The sequence below is a fragment of the Silene latifolia genome, chromosome 4 (assembly GCF_048544455.1).
Source record: "Silene latifolia isolate original U9 population chromosome 4, ASM4854445v1, whole genome shotgun sequence".
Taxonomy (NCBI): domain Eukaryota; kingdom Viridiplantae; phylum Streptophyta; class Magnoliopsida; order Caryophyllales; family Caryophyllaceae; genus Silene; species Silene latifolia.
Window position 1 is genome coordinate 11,305,420 of NC_133529.1, and position 16,556 is coordinate 11,321,975.

The window sequence follows — 16,556 nt, forward strand, 5'->3', positions numbered from 1 at the left end:
GATTAACAATAATAATGATAATTAGGGAAAAATTAGCGTGTCTTACAACTAAAGATTACAGCCATTTGAATTGGATTAAGAGAATGGATTAGCAACCCATTTTAGATCTAATACCCAATTAAAATGATAATTATCCAAAGATTTCAACTTGATTAGAAAGGTAAAGCCTAAGATGCAAAAGATAAGATGTAAGATGAAAAGGGTTCGGGCTAAGTTTGGCAATCATACGAACGGGACCCAATAGACATGATGAATCGAGTTTGGTACTATAAAGCCACAAATACTATCGTACAACGAGTTGTATACTAGCATTGTACAACCGCCTCAAAGTTATTGAACTTTTACACAAAGTTGTTGAGCTATTTTACAAATTATTGAGCTATTTTACGAAGTTATTGAGCTTAATAATTATCTTGTTAAGTTCAATAACTTTGTATCATAACTCGATAATTTTGTTAGTAGAGCTCGATAAGTTTATAACAAAGCTCAACTATATTGAATAAGTTATATATACAACCAGTTGTATAATACATTAACTGCTATAAAGCTGTACAAAGTACGAGTTTGTGTAATTAGAAAATAAAACATTGTTTCCAATTACAATATACTTCCTCCATTCAAATTCACTCTACCATATTTCTTTTTTCATTCATTCAACTCCTGTAATAGGAATATTTATAATAGTTAGGTCTCAACCATCACCTTAAGGTTTTGGTTGAGATAGTCCATCTATCATGGTATCAGAGCCAATGTGACCGAAGGTCACGGGTTTCGGTCACGGGTTCAAATCCTGGCAACCTCAAAACTCCTCAAAAACTCGAAGTGGAAACCCAGCACACGGTATAATATTTATAATAGTTGGGAGTGAGGGAAAGAATGACAAATGACCATTTTATTCTCATACCCCATTACTTATTTACAATATTTGTCACTCATACCAACTGCTTCTACAGTTTTACATCAAACCCCACCATTTTACACTAATACCCCACTTATTTACATCATACCCATTCAACCCCATTCATCTTAATATTTGTGCAAAATACAAATAGATAGAGTGGAGTTGAATGAAGTCGTAAGAATTATACGGATAAAAAGTTTTTTCTAATACGGATTGTGTAAATATTAAAATATCTACGTGAGAGTAATTTGTGAGAGTAATTTTTTTGCTGAAATTTGGCGATGAGACGTGTTCCTTGAGAAAATAAGTCAGATCCAAATAGGTAATATTTGAATCCTAAAGAAGAACTGATGTTGACTAATTGCTTTGTGACCGGCGGAAATCATGTCGAACAGGAGGCCACTACCGAGCAGCTCGTACAAAGAAGTGAACATAACCCAAAGTGGTGGACCACAAAAATAAGGCCCAAGTTCAAATGTTAATACACCATTCCTTGAAATTCAAAGAGAGGACGTTGGCTTTGTCTGTGGTGATTAATAGGGATGACAACGGATCGGGTTTGGACCGTCTATCAAAACCCGAGTCCGGTATCATGCCATTCACCTTGGCCCAGACCCGTCGCAAACCCACACGGGTCTAAAATTAACAGATTCAATAGGTTTGAATAGGGTCTACCAACGTAGGGGCTTCATTGATCCGGAACCGGGACCAGGACTAGGCCAAACTATCTGGACCGAAGACCAAATAAGGGTTAAAAGAAGGTCTGGTCCGGTCTAAACCAGTAAAACACTGGAATTATAAAATGACTCATATCACATATAGAGTCCATTAACACTTAAAAACTCTTGATTCATCAAAGGCACAATTGTCTAACTCAAGTCACTCTCAATTATCCACACGAGTACTCGACATTTTACGGTTTTACTTTTAGTTCACATTTTAAAAATCGGTAAGAATGGAATTGACTATTAGATTCTAAGAACTATTCACTACAAGATTATTATGTTCGAAAGAACTCCACCATCTAGCAAGAGAAGAAATAGTCATAAACCAATAGACTTAACAACACTAAAATTGATACTATCTCAACCAAAACCTATAGGTTATGGTTGAATTCCAACTATTATAATTATTCCTATTACGCTCCCTCACTCAAATGTCCAATGGTCTTGAAGACTGGTTAGTTGTGCACCGGCTCCCCTGTACCGTGTGCTGGAATTCTACTTCGAGAGTTTTTGAAGAGTTTTGAGGTTGCCAAGATTCGAATCCGTGATCAAAGGTCACGATGGCTCTGATACCATGATAGATGAACCTTGTCAACCAAAACCTTAAGGTTATGGTTGAAGCTCAACTATTATAATTAATCCTATTAAAAATAACCCTAATTGACATTGTTATCTAACATATAATCTAGAAGTAATCGAGAATCACCAAGAGCAGTAGCCTTAAAATGAGTATAATTGCAGAAATAACGGGAATTAAATTGAAAATGAAGTTGAAATCAAAACCCTAGTATAGAAAAAGGGGAACACATATTTTCCAGAAAAGGGAGAAAGAGAAGAAGAAATGAATAGTTGAAAAGTAGAAGCTCACCAAATCAAAACCTTAATCGTTGAAATGGCGAGCGATTTATATAAAAGATCGATGGCGGTGTTCCTCATCGTGATACACGCTTTGACCTTCGTCCTTCACTTTCACAAGCCACCCGCTACCACCGGTTGTCCTCATATCAGAGGCATGCTAATGTACAAAATTAAATGAGTAAGAGGAAGGAACTGAAGAGTACATTGCAAATGATCGAAAGCTGAAGATCTGAGCAAAAGAAAACCGTGCATTGATGTACGTGTGATGGGATCGTATTTCTACGTCTATCTAGCATATTTTAATTACAATAAAGCGACATTAGGATGCGGTTGTACATGATTTACGTCACTATTGCCGATTTCCTAGTGCAGGGTTAATAATAGAGTTTTGAGCAATGATCGAAAACAAAGACATGTCGTGAAGTCTACCATGGTACAAAACATTTACAAGTAAGAAGGATGACTAACTAAGACATGAAGGAAGCAATTGAAGATTTGAAGCGTCGTTTGCAAAAGTATCGACTTTTAATGGGTATTTCTTGAGTTTTAGAACTAGTATCAATGCAAGGCCAAGTGGAGGTGAAAGTTTATGTTCTTAGCTTTCTAATAGGAGGTCACACGCCTCATTTGGCCAAGTAACGAAAGAGATATGACCTTCAAAATAAGTGTTGTGCTGTTGTCCAACACAAAAGCGCATCGATAGGGGTGTTAACGAGTCGAGCCGAACCCGAGCTTGGCCTTGCTCGGCTTGTGCTTAATAACCAAAACTCGAGCTCGAGCCGATCTCGAGCTTACCCAAGCCTGAAAAAAATGTGCTCGTTATAAAGCTTACGAGCTTTAACGCGAACTCGAGCCAAACTCGAGCCCAAATCGGGCCTATGTAAAATTGTTTATTTTTCTATTTTTTTGTTCTGATATTTTCAATAATAAGGTTCGAAAGTTATATGTAAAAATGTTTGGCAAATCAGCGAGAAATTTGATACGTGTGATACAAAGATATAATCACGATAAAATATTTTTATAAAATATTGTAACACCCCCATTTATTTAATGGACTGGACTAGGACTCCTTAGATAAAGAAGAGTGTTACCATCTCGGAAACCCGAGGCAGTAGATAACAAAGGGAAAGATAAACAGTACTTTAAATTAAAAGTTTATAAATGTTTACAACTGAAATGAAACATGTCTCAAAACTGGAAATAAAGTCTGATAGCTAAACGGAAATAAAAGTGGGCTAGCTCTAAGTCAGGTCATCCATGCTCTCTCCCCTGCCAACTCCAAATGTCTCAACAACCTGTCAATCTGCTCCCCAGTAAATGGATCATCACAGGCGTACATGAATACACAGGGTCAACCGCGAGGTTGAGTAGGTAATACGATATAAATAAAGAATGCAATGCTATAATCCTCCATTCTCAACTTCATCACACACATCCCCGGAACGCCCATCCATACCGATCCCCGACAGACTATATATCAATCGACGGTCGTCGATATACCAGCTCGTAGCTGAGGACACCAGGGCAAGTCCTGCAGAACCCGCCTGGGCCTTAATCGCAATAATCTCATCTCCTCCAACTCCAACTCCGATGCAAATGCAATGTATGAAACGTATGAAACAATAATGCTCAACAAGATAAATAAGATAATCAGATATGTCATATAATCACCGAACATGCCAACTCTTTATTATCGTAAGAATTCAATCAGTGTATTTCCCTACCACAAGATCTTTGAGTCAAATAGTCGGGTGCTCCAGTAATATTCCACAACAAATTCGCCCTCTGAAAGATAAATAAATGATAAACAATTACTTAAACTATTCCCGTTCCCAAAATAGAAAGTTACTAAAAATAGAAACTTCTTAAAATGGAAAGTTTCCTTAAATGGAAACTTTCCCGATCTAGCAGCTTTTCCATTTTAACAAACCCGACTCAAAACCCGTCTCTAAATATTTTAAATCACTCGGGAATTAAATTAACTAACTAAGAATACGACAAATTAACGAATTATAACGATTAAATCTACGACAAAACCGTTTCAAAACTAAAACAACCCGTCATCACCACCGTCCCTTCACACGCACTCCCACGCGCCGCCTCTAGCCCGTGTCACCACCACCCAAACCCCGGTTTGACCCGACCACCAACGACCGCCCCAACAGGTCGATCGTTTATTCTTGCGAGTTAAACCAGGGCGTCGTTTGGCCTCGGTTCACCACCGTGCCTCACCAACCGCCCCCCCGTTCTCGACTTACAACCACCGCACCATCACCTATCCCCCGCAAACCACCACAACCATGCTCGCCGTCCGACAACACACCTGCACGCCGTGGCGCCGCTGCGTTTCGACCTCCCCGAGTCCACGGTGGCGCCACCCCAATCCTAACCGTCTAAACCCGCCCGAAACCCGTATTTTTAACCCGTTGCTACCCTATGTCGATGCCGCCTCCCCGCCACTACGACCGCCTAAAACCTCCCTAACAACCACTTCAACACCCGACACGTACACCACACAACTCGGATACCCCGTCAACAACCACAAGTCACGCTCCCTAAGACACGCCACAACAATCAAAACCCGACGTAAAAAGCGAAAACAGAAGGGAAGGGTTGCACTCATACCTTTTCTGCCACCACAACAGCCACCAGGATCGCCTACGGACGTCGACAACCACCCTAAAGCCTTCCTTGCTGCGCCGTCAACACCCACACACACTCTCTCTCTCTCTCTCTCGATTTGCGTGAAGGTTGAGATTGATGCCGAGGAAATGAGGGAGGCGGGTGAGGGAGTAGGGTTTTGTAGTGCTAGGGTAAAATTAGGTTAAAGACATGATGTTGGGTGTTGGGTTAATTGGGTTAAACCTGTTATTGGGTAAACTCAAATGGGTCGAGGGTAAATGGGTTAGCTCACATCTCGAATTCCATACAAACCCGTCTCAATTAACTTACGAAACAACTCGATCTTACGATACAACGCGAGTCAAGTAAAATACTTAACGTAATTATCGACTAAACAATTAACCCGACTTAAATAGTAATATAAAATACGGAGTATTACAGTTATGACCAATATCTTATGTAATCACACAAGTTCGAGCCGCTCGCGAGCTTTTCGAGTCGAGCCAACCTTTGCTCGGCTTGACTCGTTAAGCTTCGAGCCGATCCCGAGCTCGAGCTCGCACGAGCTGAACTTGGACCGAGCCGATCTCGAGTTGCTCGCGAGCTGTCTCGGCTCATTAACACTCCTACGCACCGTACGCCCTATTTTCGCCAAATCGCATTAGGCTTGTTATTCGAGGCCCATTACTCCCAATTAGGTTTAGGCTTTAAATTAGGTTACACTTCAACCTCCCATATGATCCTCCCTCTGGATAATCACAAAAAAATACGAGTACTTTGGAAAGACTTTTAGTACCTCAATTTCACTATTTGTATGTTTTTCTCTCTCTTATATTTTCCAACAAATTGATTGAGCTCTTTAGATCTACTTTGATTGTTGTAATAAATTCTCCCTTTTAGCAAATATTTCAACTTTATCCACTTCTTAATTATATTAAAGTTGTTGTTTTTGGTGGTTAATGATTTCACTTCTTTTTGAAGTGATTGAAATCAATGATTCATACTTTTAGTACCTCAATTTCACTTATTTCTAACAAATGAAAATTCAGAAAAGCTTATTACTTTGATATATAGTATTTTCTTTTCCTGGTTTTTTAAAAAGAAGAATTCAACTTGTTTACTTTTTTTTTTTTTTTTTTTTTTTTTTTTCTGGCAGAAGATGGAAAGGGAAGAAGAGCAGAGTTATGACTTCATGGATCAACCTCTTAGTTATGAATTTTGTGAGTATTTTACCTTTATTTCGTTAGTACGTCTTCTAATTTAAGAAATTATAATACTTGTTAATTTTTGCAGCCGAAATTGAGATTAAAAATCTCAAAATCGCGGCTAGAAAACGACCCGAGTTTTACGGTCAGGAGGATTTAGATGAAAACACTAAAGCTTTTGCTCTAAAAGCTTCCTCCTTCGTAGTTTCCCTCGTCTCATTTACTGGTATATATTCTTTCCTTTTTTTAATATTTTTTATCTAAATTTCTAGTCTTTCATTCATTAATTTTTTACACTGAAAGGGAGGAGGGGACTATATATATATATATTCTAATATTCTATGGTCCACCAAGTCATTATTAGGAGAAGTAGTATCTTCGACTTAACTATTGGTAGTTGGCCCGACATCCTCATAATAATGAAAATGTAAACTAATGAACTGGGAAGTGCATAATAAAAATTTCGGTATTTATTGTTGTCGTTGACTATTCTTCTGAACTGAGAAGTTTATACGGCTTCTTCTACTCTCGTAACTGTATTTATTGTTGTCGTTGACTATTCTTTTGAACTTGTACTCTTTCGAATAGGTGACTCCGTGTTGAGTCAGAATTGTGGAGCCATCATTGAAACAGACGGTAACACGAATATTGTAATCACATCTCTTAATTTAACAAGGCAATGTGATGGAGTAGCCAAATTTGGTAAAAACATTATGGCTGATAATTTAAAGGTTGTTTTTTTTTATCATTCGTATTCTTATTATTAAGAGATTTTTTTTTTCTTTTTGTTTGGTTCTCAATTTAGTTTAATACGAGTATTGTTTTATAGGTTGTTGTTTATGCCAACGATGGGAATTGGTACTTGGGAGAAGTATTTTGTTGTGATTATTTCTACAATTTGGCTGCCTTAAAGTTTAATTCAAAAACCATTTTTAAACCTGCAAAATTCTGTATGATTGATGATGCCGGTGTTCCGGAAAGTGATTTTCTCCGTCGTCACTCTACTAAGGCAAAAAAGGGTGATACTGTGATTGTAGTTGGTCGCTATTTCTATGAGCCAAATGCATATATGGCTGCTCCCGGTGTGTTAAGGTAGAACCTTACCAATTTATTTAATACTCTTCTATTTTTTTCTTAAACTCATAGTTTTTTAATGAGATGTTTCTTATTTGTTTGTAGTTTGGACCGGTTTAGGCCCGACAAATATGATTGCAATGAGCTTTTAACAATAAGTTCTCGTTTTACCCGGGTATGAATTTATTTATATTCAAATTTTTTTATTTAGGTTGAATAATTTTTTTTATTTATTTAGATTGAATAAAAGTTTTACAACGTTAAGAATAACCGAGTTGATTTTTTGGCTTGATAGTGTGGGGATGGAGCTCCTGTGATAAACATAATAAACACGAGATGGGTCTGGCTTTACCCGCGGTGGAGGAGAGAAGTCTAACTCACAAGCCCAAGAATGCTCTTATCTCCCAAAACCAATTGGCAATGGGAGAAACACCCCTAGACCTTATAAGATAGACAATCTCTCTCTTTTTCACCGATGTGGGACTCACAAGTGGATTTATACTCCAACAAAACAAATCAGGAGAATTGGTTGGAATCACTTACTTCGACATGAGCACTTCATCACCTATTCTACCAATCAACGTTATCAAGAGGATGTGGGAGGATTTCAAAGAAAACGGGTAAGATTGTTCTGCTTTAGTCAACTTCATAAAATAAACTTACACACTCCTTCCCTTCTAAACACAAAGCTTATAGCCTGCATATTACTTGCAACGCAATGCATGAACTTTGTCAACTTTAATTTGTCCATGAAATTCTTTATAATCCACGCGACGATGTTTTGCCCAATTTGTGCCTCGTTTGATGAGAGAACTTTTCAAGTCAATAGTTATTGTACCCCGTAATAATATAGACATATAGTACAGTACACTATTATTATTGGGATTCAACTTCAGAAAACTCAATACACACTCGTCCCTCTTACTGTGCACTTACAAATTTAAGACGGATAGTGTATGGGTCTTTATAGGAGTAGTAGTGACTAAAGATGCTCTTATTATTTGTTCCACTAATTATTACGCCATTTGGTAACACTATAAGAAACGTGCGAGTTTGAGACTGTCTACAACGACCTCAAACATGTGAAAGACGGTCTCAAAACCGTTTTTGCATCCATGTTTGGTCACACCTACGCTTGTAAAAATCATTATCCAAAGTCACTTTGGAGCTATTTTGTCGGTCTGTAGTTCACAGATGCGGTCTCAAATTTGCTTCCGCTTTTGGTGGTCCAATTTCTTGCTATTCTGGTCGCAAATTAGGCTGAATATAACCATTATATATGATCCTTTTTTTTGGGACTGCTAGCGTCCTCAATATGGAAATAGCAGTCCCATACTCTTGCAGTTTCGCTTCATAGAACCCAGTCACCCACCCATTGCTCCCGTGTAATTACTTTATAGTAGTATAGGTTTTCTTTTCATTTTTGTCCCTCTAATTTATGATTCTATCTGAAATTTATCATGCTTATGTCATCTTTTGAGTTTTGATTAGCATTTTTTCGGAGTTAGAGGGAGTTCCTTAACCATAAAATATGAAAGTTGAGGTCTTATGTCACCCTTTACCCTGGATATAAGTACTAACACTGCAAATCAATCTTTTTTTTTTTTTTTTTTTTTTTTGCAAAATGATTATTTTGGATTCTAAAAATATTTTTTTTTTTTGAGAAAAATGATTATTTTAAATTCAAAAAATATTATTTGATACTCCGTATTACATGCTCAAAATAAATAATGAAATTACGTCGTGACTTTTAGTTAACGGTTTATTTGTTGTGTAAAATGCAAGTGTTGTTGATTTAGATTGACGTGGGTCATTAATCGAGAAGTAATTGTTAGGTCATTAGTAGAAATAGGATATTAACACCTAATAATCTCTTATTTGATAGGGAAATGCGTCATCCTTCATACGGTTTTGATGCGAAGAATTTTCGTTTTGCCCTACTACCCACACTTGAGAAATTTCAGAGGGTATTTCCAAATGTTGCAAATGGTATCATAGTTGAAAAGGTATGTACATTTAACTATTGATAAAATGAATAGAATTTTTAATCTTGAAGTTATGGAAATCTAATCCAAATGTTTTTACCGTGTATTTTACCAATAATTTTAATAGGTATTTGAAGATTACAATGCTGAGTTGGCGGGATTACAAGTTGGCGATGTAATCTTTGGTTGTGATGGACTTGAAATAAACAGTTTCCTACAGGCATGTTCTACACAATTTTCTTTTATGTTCTTAGAGCAAGTCCAATAGTAAGCTAGTTTCAACTAGCTTACCATTGCCACATCACATTTTAAGCTAGTTTATTTTTGAGCTATTAATTCATTTCAATGGTTTAGCCAAAAGTTTAACTAGCTTGACTCATATGTTAATTAAGCAAACTAATTTCTATTGGTTGAATTTTGTGGTAGGGTCATTTAAGCTACTAGCTTAATGAAGTTAATTGCTTGGTTTAAGCTACCCTATATGTATTTGTCCAATGGTTTAGCCACTTGCTTACAGTTTTAAAAAATTGCAAGCAAGTCCCTAAGCCAAACCATTGGACTTGCTCTTAGTTTCTATTAGTTAATAAGTTAAATTGATGAAACATTTCCATCTTTTTACTTTGGTTTATAAGTAAGTTACAGGTTTATTTAGTTGACGTAAAAAGTAGAGTAATAATGACATTTTTTTAATGTAACAGTTGTGGGAAGTTATGTTTGCAAAAGTCGAAAAAGAAGTTGAGCTTGAAGTGGCTCGTGTGGATCTCAAGATTATGAAGAAGGTTCGTTTGCTAATTGGTGAAGCCTCAATTGATGAGGAGATTTACATGTACGTCAATCTTGTTCGTGTTAATATTTTCATTTTTCAATTTGTTTTAATTTTCTTGCTTAAATTGCGCATGCTCGTGGTTGTATTTTCCGTATGATGGAAAGTAATTTATTTTGATGTTTTTTTTGTTAGGTGGCCGCGATATGACTACCGTTGAACTTGTCCAAGCTGTGAAAATGTGAAGTAGGAGCAATTTATCTATGAGATTTTGTTGTAATGTTAACTGGTTAACTACTTTAACTTGAGGCTATGTATGGTTTGGCTGTAAGCCTGTAACACTAATTATTAAACTTAAACACCATGTTATGTATTAACTATTTGGGTATTTTAAATCCTAGTTTCAGATGGATATATTTCCATGCCGAAAACCAGCGAGGGTGCGACGGTTTATTTGACTATTAAATTACGCAAAGTATGATAAGCCCACTCGCATCGACCATAACATCAAGAATTATTTAATGCAAAAGTAAACTGTGATTACAACTATTATCGGAGTACGCCATCTTGTGGCTTTGGGAATAATACCATTGAAGCTCCGTAATCGAATTACGAAGCCAAACGTGGCTCACATAGACATACACACTATGCAACACTAACAATACATGTACAACATGAAGAGTATATATGTCCAATATTTGGGTTGGAGAGTTATCTCCGAACCCCATAGCTTATGGGCAAGAGGGCTAAGATTGAAATATTGTAACGGATCGACTGGCTGTGGGGAACAGTCGTCGTACTTTGTTTTGGGATCATTCCTGGGTAGAAAGTGGATGCTTGTCGAATAATTGGTGTGACGGTTAGTGACATGTGAATTATCAGTTTTTTTTTTTTTTTTTTTTTTTTTTTTTTTTTTTGGCAACGATAAATAAAGGTTCATTACACAAAGCAGACCTGCATCTCTAAGTCAAGTACAAACACTACATTATTATTACAAAAACTGTGTCTTGGAGATTCATCCGCTTGGCTATGATTCTTCTTGCAAATGGTCATTCTCCATTTCCCGTGCACATGACGAGTAGAGGGGTACCTGCAAAGCATAGGTGTAAAAAGGGCGCATGGTGGTTTCTCAAACGAGGAAGTCTTACACTTCTTGGGGCGAGCTGAGAAAATGAAAAGCTGGTGGTCATTAGAAGCCATCTGAGCTGGAGAACAAATAAAAGTAGCCTTTTCATTCACCAGAGAGACAGGGACGCTTAGATCATTAACAACACCCCTAGTGTTATCTTGGGGGTAAGAGTATCAGGAGGGGAAAAATTGTCACATATTGAAGACGCACTTGAAGTCGCGGTCTCAGTAGGGGACGCGTTCCAACTTTCGTTAGGAAAAGCAAGTTTCACCTTGATAATATCAGAGGGAGTCATGTCTTCGTTCATGTCCCTCATCATCTTAGGTTCCCACTTTTTAGAACACTAGTTGTTGTATCGCGCACTTTGCGCGCGATACCCCAAGATATTGTTACTCGTTTAGTTGGATTAGTATTGATTCATAAACGGAGTATGATTGTTTGTTGGATTAGTTGCTTTTATTAAACTTTATCTAATAGGATCAAAATAAGGCAATTGTGTGCCATTAAAAATTCAGCACCTAATAGAATAAGAAGTGAGGTCAAATTAGTTGTCCTAGTTCCAGTTAGTTACGTAATTTTTGTATTCATTATTATATAGATTATTGAGAAGAAAAATTTGAAAACTCAATCAAGGTTTGATCAAAATTCCAGATTTGAGACGGTACTTCAGATTAAGAATATTGAGAACAAAAGTTAAAAAACTCGGTCATGCTTTAATCACAAACCAGATTTGAACGGTACTTTGAATGGTATCACAAAAAGGTAGTTATTCGTGAAATAGGATCGTTGCTTGCAAACATAAGATCGTTGTGTGCAACAATCCAAGAGATACAAACAATATCAAGCTGATTTAACTTCAAAAAGACATTTGACATTTTCCCTAGTCGGAAAATGGAGTGGGGGAAATGGCAGAGGCTCTTCGGCGAGATGAACATTAAGGATCAAGCCTATGAGAATGTGGTGTAAATCTTCAAGTAAGTTTGATCTTTGATTTGGTAAACAGTGAGTTATTTGGGTCCAGAAAAGTGAGCACCTCCTTCTCTACGCAAATTCTTGTTTAAGACCATTTTAAGTTATGATGAACACTTACAACCGATTTGAATAAAACCAAATAAAAGGAGTGATGTGAGACATCTTAAGTTAAAGACGGTCTGGCCTGTCTAGAAAAGCGAAGGTAGGAGAATACGGAAGCACAACTTTCTATGGATGTGCAATCCATCTGCTCATATAATATGAGTTGGAGGCAAAAGCTGCACTATACTATGGCTCGTCATACGGGATTGGCATCAGTGGTCCGCCTTGGGTCTGTCTCTCTCCGACTCATCCAAATGCTTCAATCGGGTAAAGTTGCTGCTAGTTAATATTGGTAGTGTAGCAAACGAGATATATGAGTTCATTAGCTATTCTTTAGTTAAGAGAAGCGGAAACAAAACGGCACATTTTATGGCTCTCTACATGGCTATTGACTACTCCACTCGTGTGTGGGTAGGATGTTAGCAGATATTGTTTTTTCCTAGTACCAATAAAAAAAAAAGATATTGTTGCTTCCGATTACATGTCAGACTACACTGGAAATTAATAAAATCCCCTTTGCTTTCACTAAAAAAAAAAATACCCTAGGAGAACGATCCCCTTGTCACCAAAATACTCTCTGGCAATAATATGAAACTTCACAAGTGCAACAGCGTGGGTTGAAGAACGCTCTGAACTTTTATGCTCATTTTCAGTCATCTCAGGCGACAGTGCACTATTTTATCATGCTACGGGGGTGGTACAAGAAAATGTTGATATATCAGTGATATCACCCGTGGTTGTAGTCTTTTAGAACGATTTCCATAACCGAGTAAATCTACTCTTTGAGTACAAAAGTGAAATACACGACACAAGAAATACGAAAATTCTCTAAAACTTAAAGCCGACCCTCCAATACTCCATATAGCATGTAAGCTCTTCAGTTCTGGTTACCAACCAGAGCTTGCCAACTTCCTGAAGCAAGGCGACAAAGGCAATAAACTCGACGCTCATCATAAGTATGACAATGGGAGATATCTTCAAACCAGGGGCATCATCACTCCTTGGGGCGTGTTTAATGAACGAGAGATGTCATCCCCTCTAGCGTGCCTCTGGTTTTAATATTTACTTTTTTGAGAAGAAACAAATTGATTAACAAATAAAATGTACATGAAACAATGACTAATTGGGGGATTTGCTTGTTAAGAGTAAAAATCACATTGAGCGTGCCACCACCTTCTTGGCAGATGGTTTCGTAAAACCAATGAAGAGGCAATAAACCCTGACCTTTTCTGGCGAAGACTTGCAGCAGCAGCTGCACTTCCTTTTGGTGGAGCAGTGCTGGCCATGTCTGAATTGAGAAAATAACAACACATGATTAGCACATTAACTTATATGAGACTGATAAAATTTGGAAACAAGTCAAACAACCCATCAGCAAGACTTATATAAGACTGACACACATCTTTACCCCATTAACTTATAATTAGACTGTCGTATGTGAGGAACTGAGGAACACATAAGCTTTAGAACTGATCCAACAAGAATATAATAAATGGTTCAGAATTTCATGTTCATAGATCAAGTAGACTATAAATAGTTCACAATTACAAATAAAATCGGCAAAGTTTAAACACGTTTCATGCACTTTGTTCCCATTAACTCAAGCATTTTCTGACCACCTAACTCCACAAACCATTAACCTCGAAGCAGCTCCTGTTCTAGAAAACCGACTATAACACAGGTTGTGTATTTTTTCTCGGACAGCAAATTCAACCAACGACACCCCATCCTTAATAACGCAGTATATAATCCGACAACTGCTAGCAAACAACGTTGCTTAACAGGTAGATGGGCACTTGCATACAACCTGTTCTAATGTTCAAGCCTGCCAAGTGCCAACTACAATTCTTTTTTTCCGATCTGACAACACACTATGCAATAACACAATTGTTACCGCACAAGGCAGCATGCCAGGTAAATGCCAAACAAACTGACCATACTTAACTCTCTTCAAATCAATAAATGACGATTAGACACAACAATTATAACTAAATCAATAAGATGAAACTTAACTACTGAATGAAACTACTTTACCTTGGGAGTACTCCATCCTGATTTTAAAGTGCTACCCAAGAATGAATAAACCAAACAATACGTCAAGAAAGAGAACATCAAACAAAAGTGAATAGCAGTCACAAGAAGCCGCCAAACCTCACTCAGTTTAAGTTGTTGATTTAGAACCAGTAATACTGAGACGGTTTATCCATTCATTTGAAGGATCTTAGACATGTCTGTAATGATAATATGAAACGAAGCTTAACGACAGAATGCCTGAACTCCAAGCTATGACTCTTGGAATCGCCACTCTTGCTCTCGCCATTCCTTCCTCTACTTCTACTTCTTACTTCTCTCCACGTCTTTCCATTCATCCTGCAATATTATGCACACATGCATCTTCTTAAACAAATGGTCCATTATAAAAACGTTTAAGACATGTAAAAAACAAACTTACATTTACAAAACTCAGAACCATAGTAGTTCAAATAGTAATCAGTATTGAAAAAACGATTACAAAAAACCGTTTTATACGAGCTCTTATATGAGGCCAACTTAACACAAATATGTGATTCTCAATTGACCAACATTGATTAACAACAATAAATAAAAACGATTTCAAAGAAAAAAAACTAAACTATGATTAGATATGAACATTTGTCCAGGTTCTCATTCACGAGATTTGACATAGAAAGAAAAACACTTCCACTTCATTAGTCCGACTTTCAAAAATCTAGCTAGAGATGCTAGCAGCAAAACAAGGCTAGGACTACAAGCAACAAAACATCTACTTTGCATTTAAATTACAGCTACCTCTACACCTAGGTCCAGATTATATAAACTCATCACTAATAACCACCTAAGAACGTCAATTCTACATTCCATTAGACATATTTATAATGAACTCCGGAGAAAGTGGCGAACTTTGTACATCAAAATAACAAAATGCTCTCAAACATGTTACAACCCCATTTCATGAGCAAACTTCATCAAACTGGTGCAAGGACTTTAAGTACTACTCACTCGGCCTCAGTCATTTGTTTACCTACGATTAAACTATCTTCACAAAATACCAAAAAAGGGTGAACAAATGATTGGACGGACAAAGTAAGCACTATCATTGTTGTATATAATATGGCTCTTTATTTATTAAATTGTATTTTACATGTGAACCTTAATCAAACTAACCAGCAGCAAGAAATCAATTACTCATAATTGACAAACTACAAAATTACAAATCAATTACTAATCCATAGTCAAGAATTCCTTTATCTCAATAATAGCGTTTCTCCGTAATGCTGGTGAAAACCTATTGACATATATAACATGAAAACAATCACAGGGAAGAAAAACAAATCTAAGATCTAATTATAGCAAACATAGGAATGTAAGCGCCTAATCATGAGCCTTTACTATAACAAGAGGTTTTGGTTTCATTGATAGAACAGACAAACGAAGACAATAATAATAAGGACTACGAGAGATCGAGCAATACTTTTAACACACAAAAGTAATCTACAAGACCAGTAGCAAGCAAAAGTCAGATAAGAAGAGTTACATACTTGCACAGCTCTTATAATATTCTTAATACTCCCAACTAACAATAATGAATCATGGGAGCAGGATGATACAACCATGGGGAACAACACACAGAGAAAGAAGATCGGGTCAAGTAAGATACATGGTTTGATACAACAATAAGAGCTCCTTCTCTAGGTGTTGGATGACCTTTACATTTTAAAAACTGGTATATGCAATTGAATAAATAGAACGGTTAAATATCGGGATACCTTACATTGCTAGGAATAGGTCCGAACTATGGGTAAAACAAGTTGCTAAGCATTGCCATTATTTATTTTGCAAGCATTTCTCATAAAGAGAATAAAGCTTCAATATTTCATGGAAAAAGAACACTTTTTACTACTTCTGAACAATACTTTTAATAAAATTAAGTAGCAAACTCTAAATTTTTTTCCTTTCCATCGAATTCTTTCTTGAAACGATAATGAAGTTCATAACAATCGACATAATTGACCATACAAAAAGTAGCAACCTGATATAGGACCCTTTTGCACCATTTTTCCCCTCTATTTTCATGCTTTCCGACTCCATTTGAGTCGGTTTTGTACTTCCTTTCTCGAATTTCGTGTCCCGATTCCCTTTACTATGACATTGTGGCCTCCTTGCAGAAATTGAGGCGGGAACGGGTGAAATGAAGCAAGGAA

At 36.9% G+C, this 16,556-nt stretch overlaps 2 protein-coding genes and 1 long non-coding RNA gene across 3 annotated transcripts; 2 read left to right on the forward strand and 1 right to left on the reverse strand.

The window, feature by feature from the left end:
• The first annotated feature begins 5,933 nt into the window (after positions 1–5,933).
• LOC141652062 (uncharacterized) lies at positions 5,934–7,566 on the forward strand. The gene is made up of 6 exons (XM_074459717.1): positions 5,934–5,985; positions 6,263–6,326; positions 6,400–6,537; positions 6,900–7,042; positions 7,141–7,403; positions 7,491–7,566. The coding sequence occupies exons 2-6, from the start codon at positions 6,266–6,268 to the stop codon at positions 7,564–7,566; spliced, it is 681 nt and encodes a 226-aa protein (XP_074315818.1). The 5' UTR covers positions 5,934–5,985; positions 6,263–6,265.
• Positions 7,567–7,685: 119 nt separating this feature from the next.
• LOC141652064 (uncharacterized) lies at positions 7,686–10,510 on the forward strand. The gene is made up of 6 exons (XM_074459718.1): positions 7,686–7,703; positions 7,895–8,005; positions 9,271–9,391; positions 9,498–9,590; positions 10,069–10,196; positions 10,329–10,510. Exons 2-6 carry the CDS (start codon positions 7,935–7,937, stop codon positions 10,351–10,353), a joined length of 438 nt encoding a protein of 145 aa, XP_074315819.1. The 5' UTR covers positions 7,686–7,703; positions 7,895–7,934; the 3' UTR covers positions 10,354–10,510.
• Positions 10,511–12,954: 2,444 nt separating this feature from the next.
• On the reverse strand, positions 12,955–15,676 carry LOC141652065 (uncharacterized). The gene is made up of 2 exons (XR_012546954.1): positions 14,371–15,676; positions 12,955–13,624 (listed from the first exon to the last, which is right to left on the reverse strand). It is a non-coding gene; the product is annotated as an uncharacterized LOC141652065 (long non-coding RNA).
• Positions 15,677–16,556: the final 880 nt, after the last annotated feature.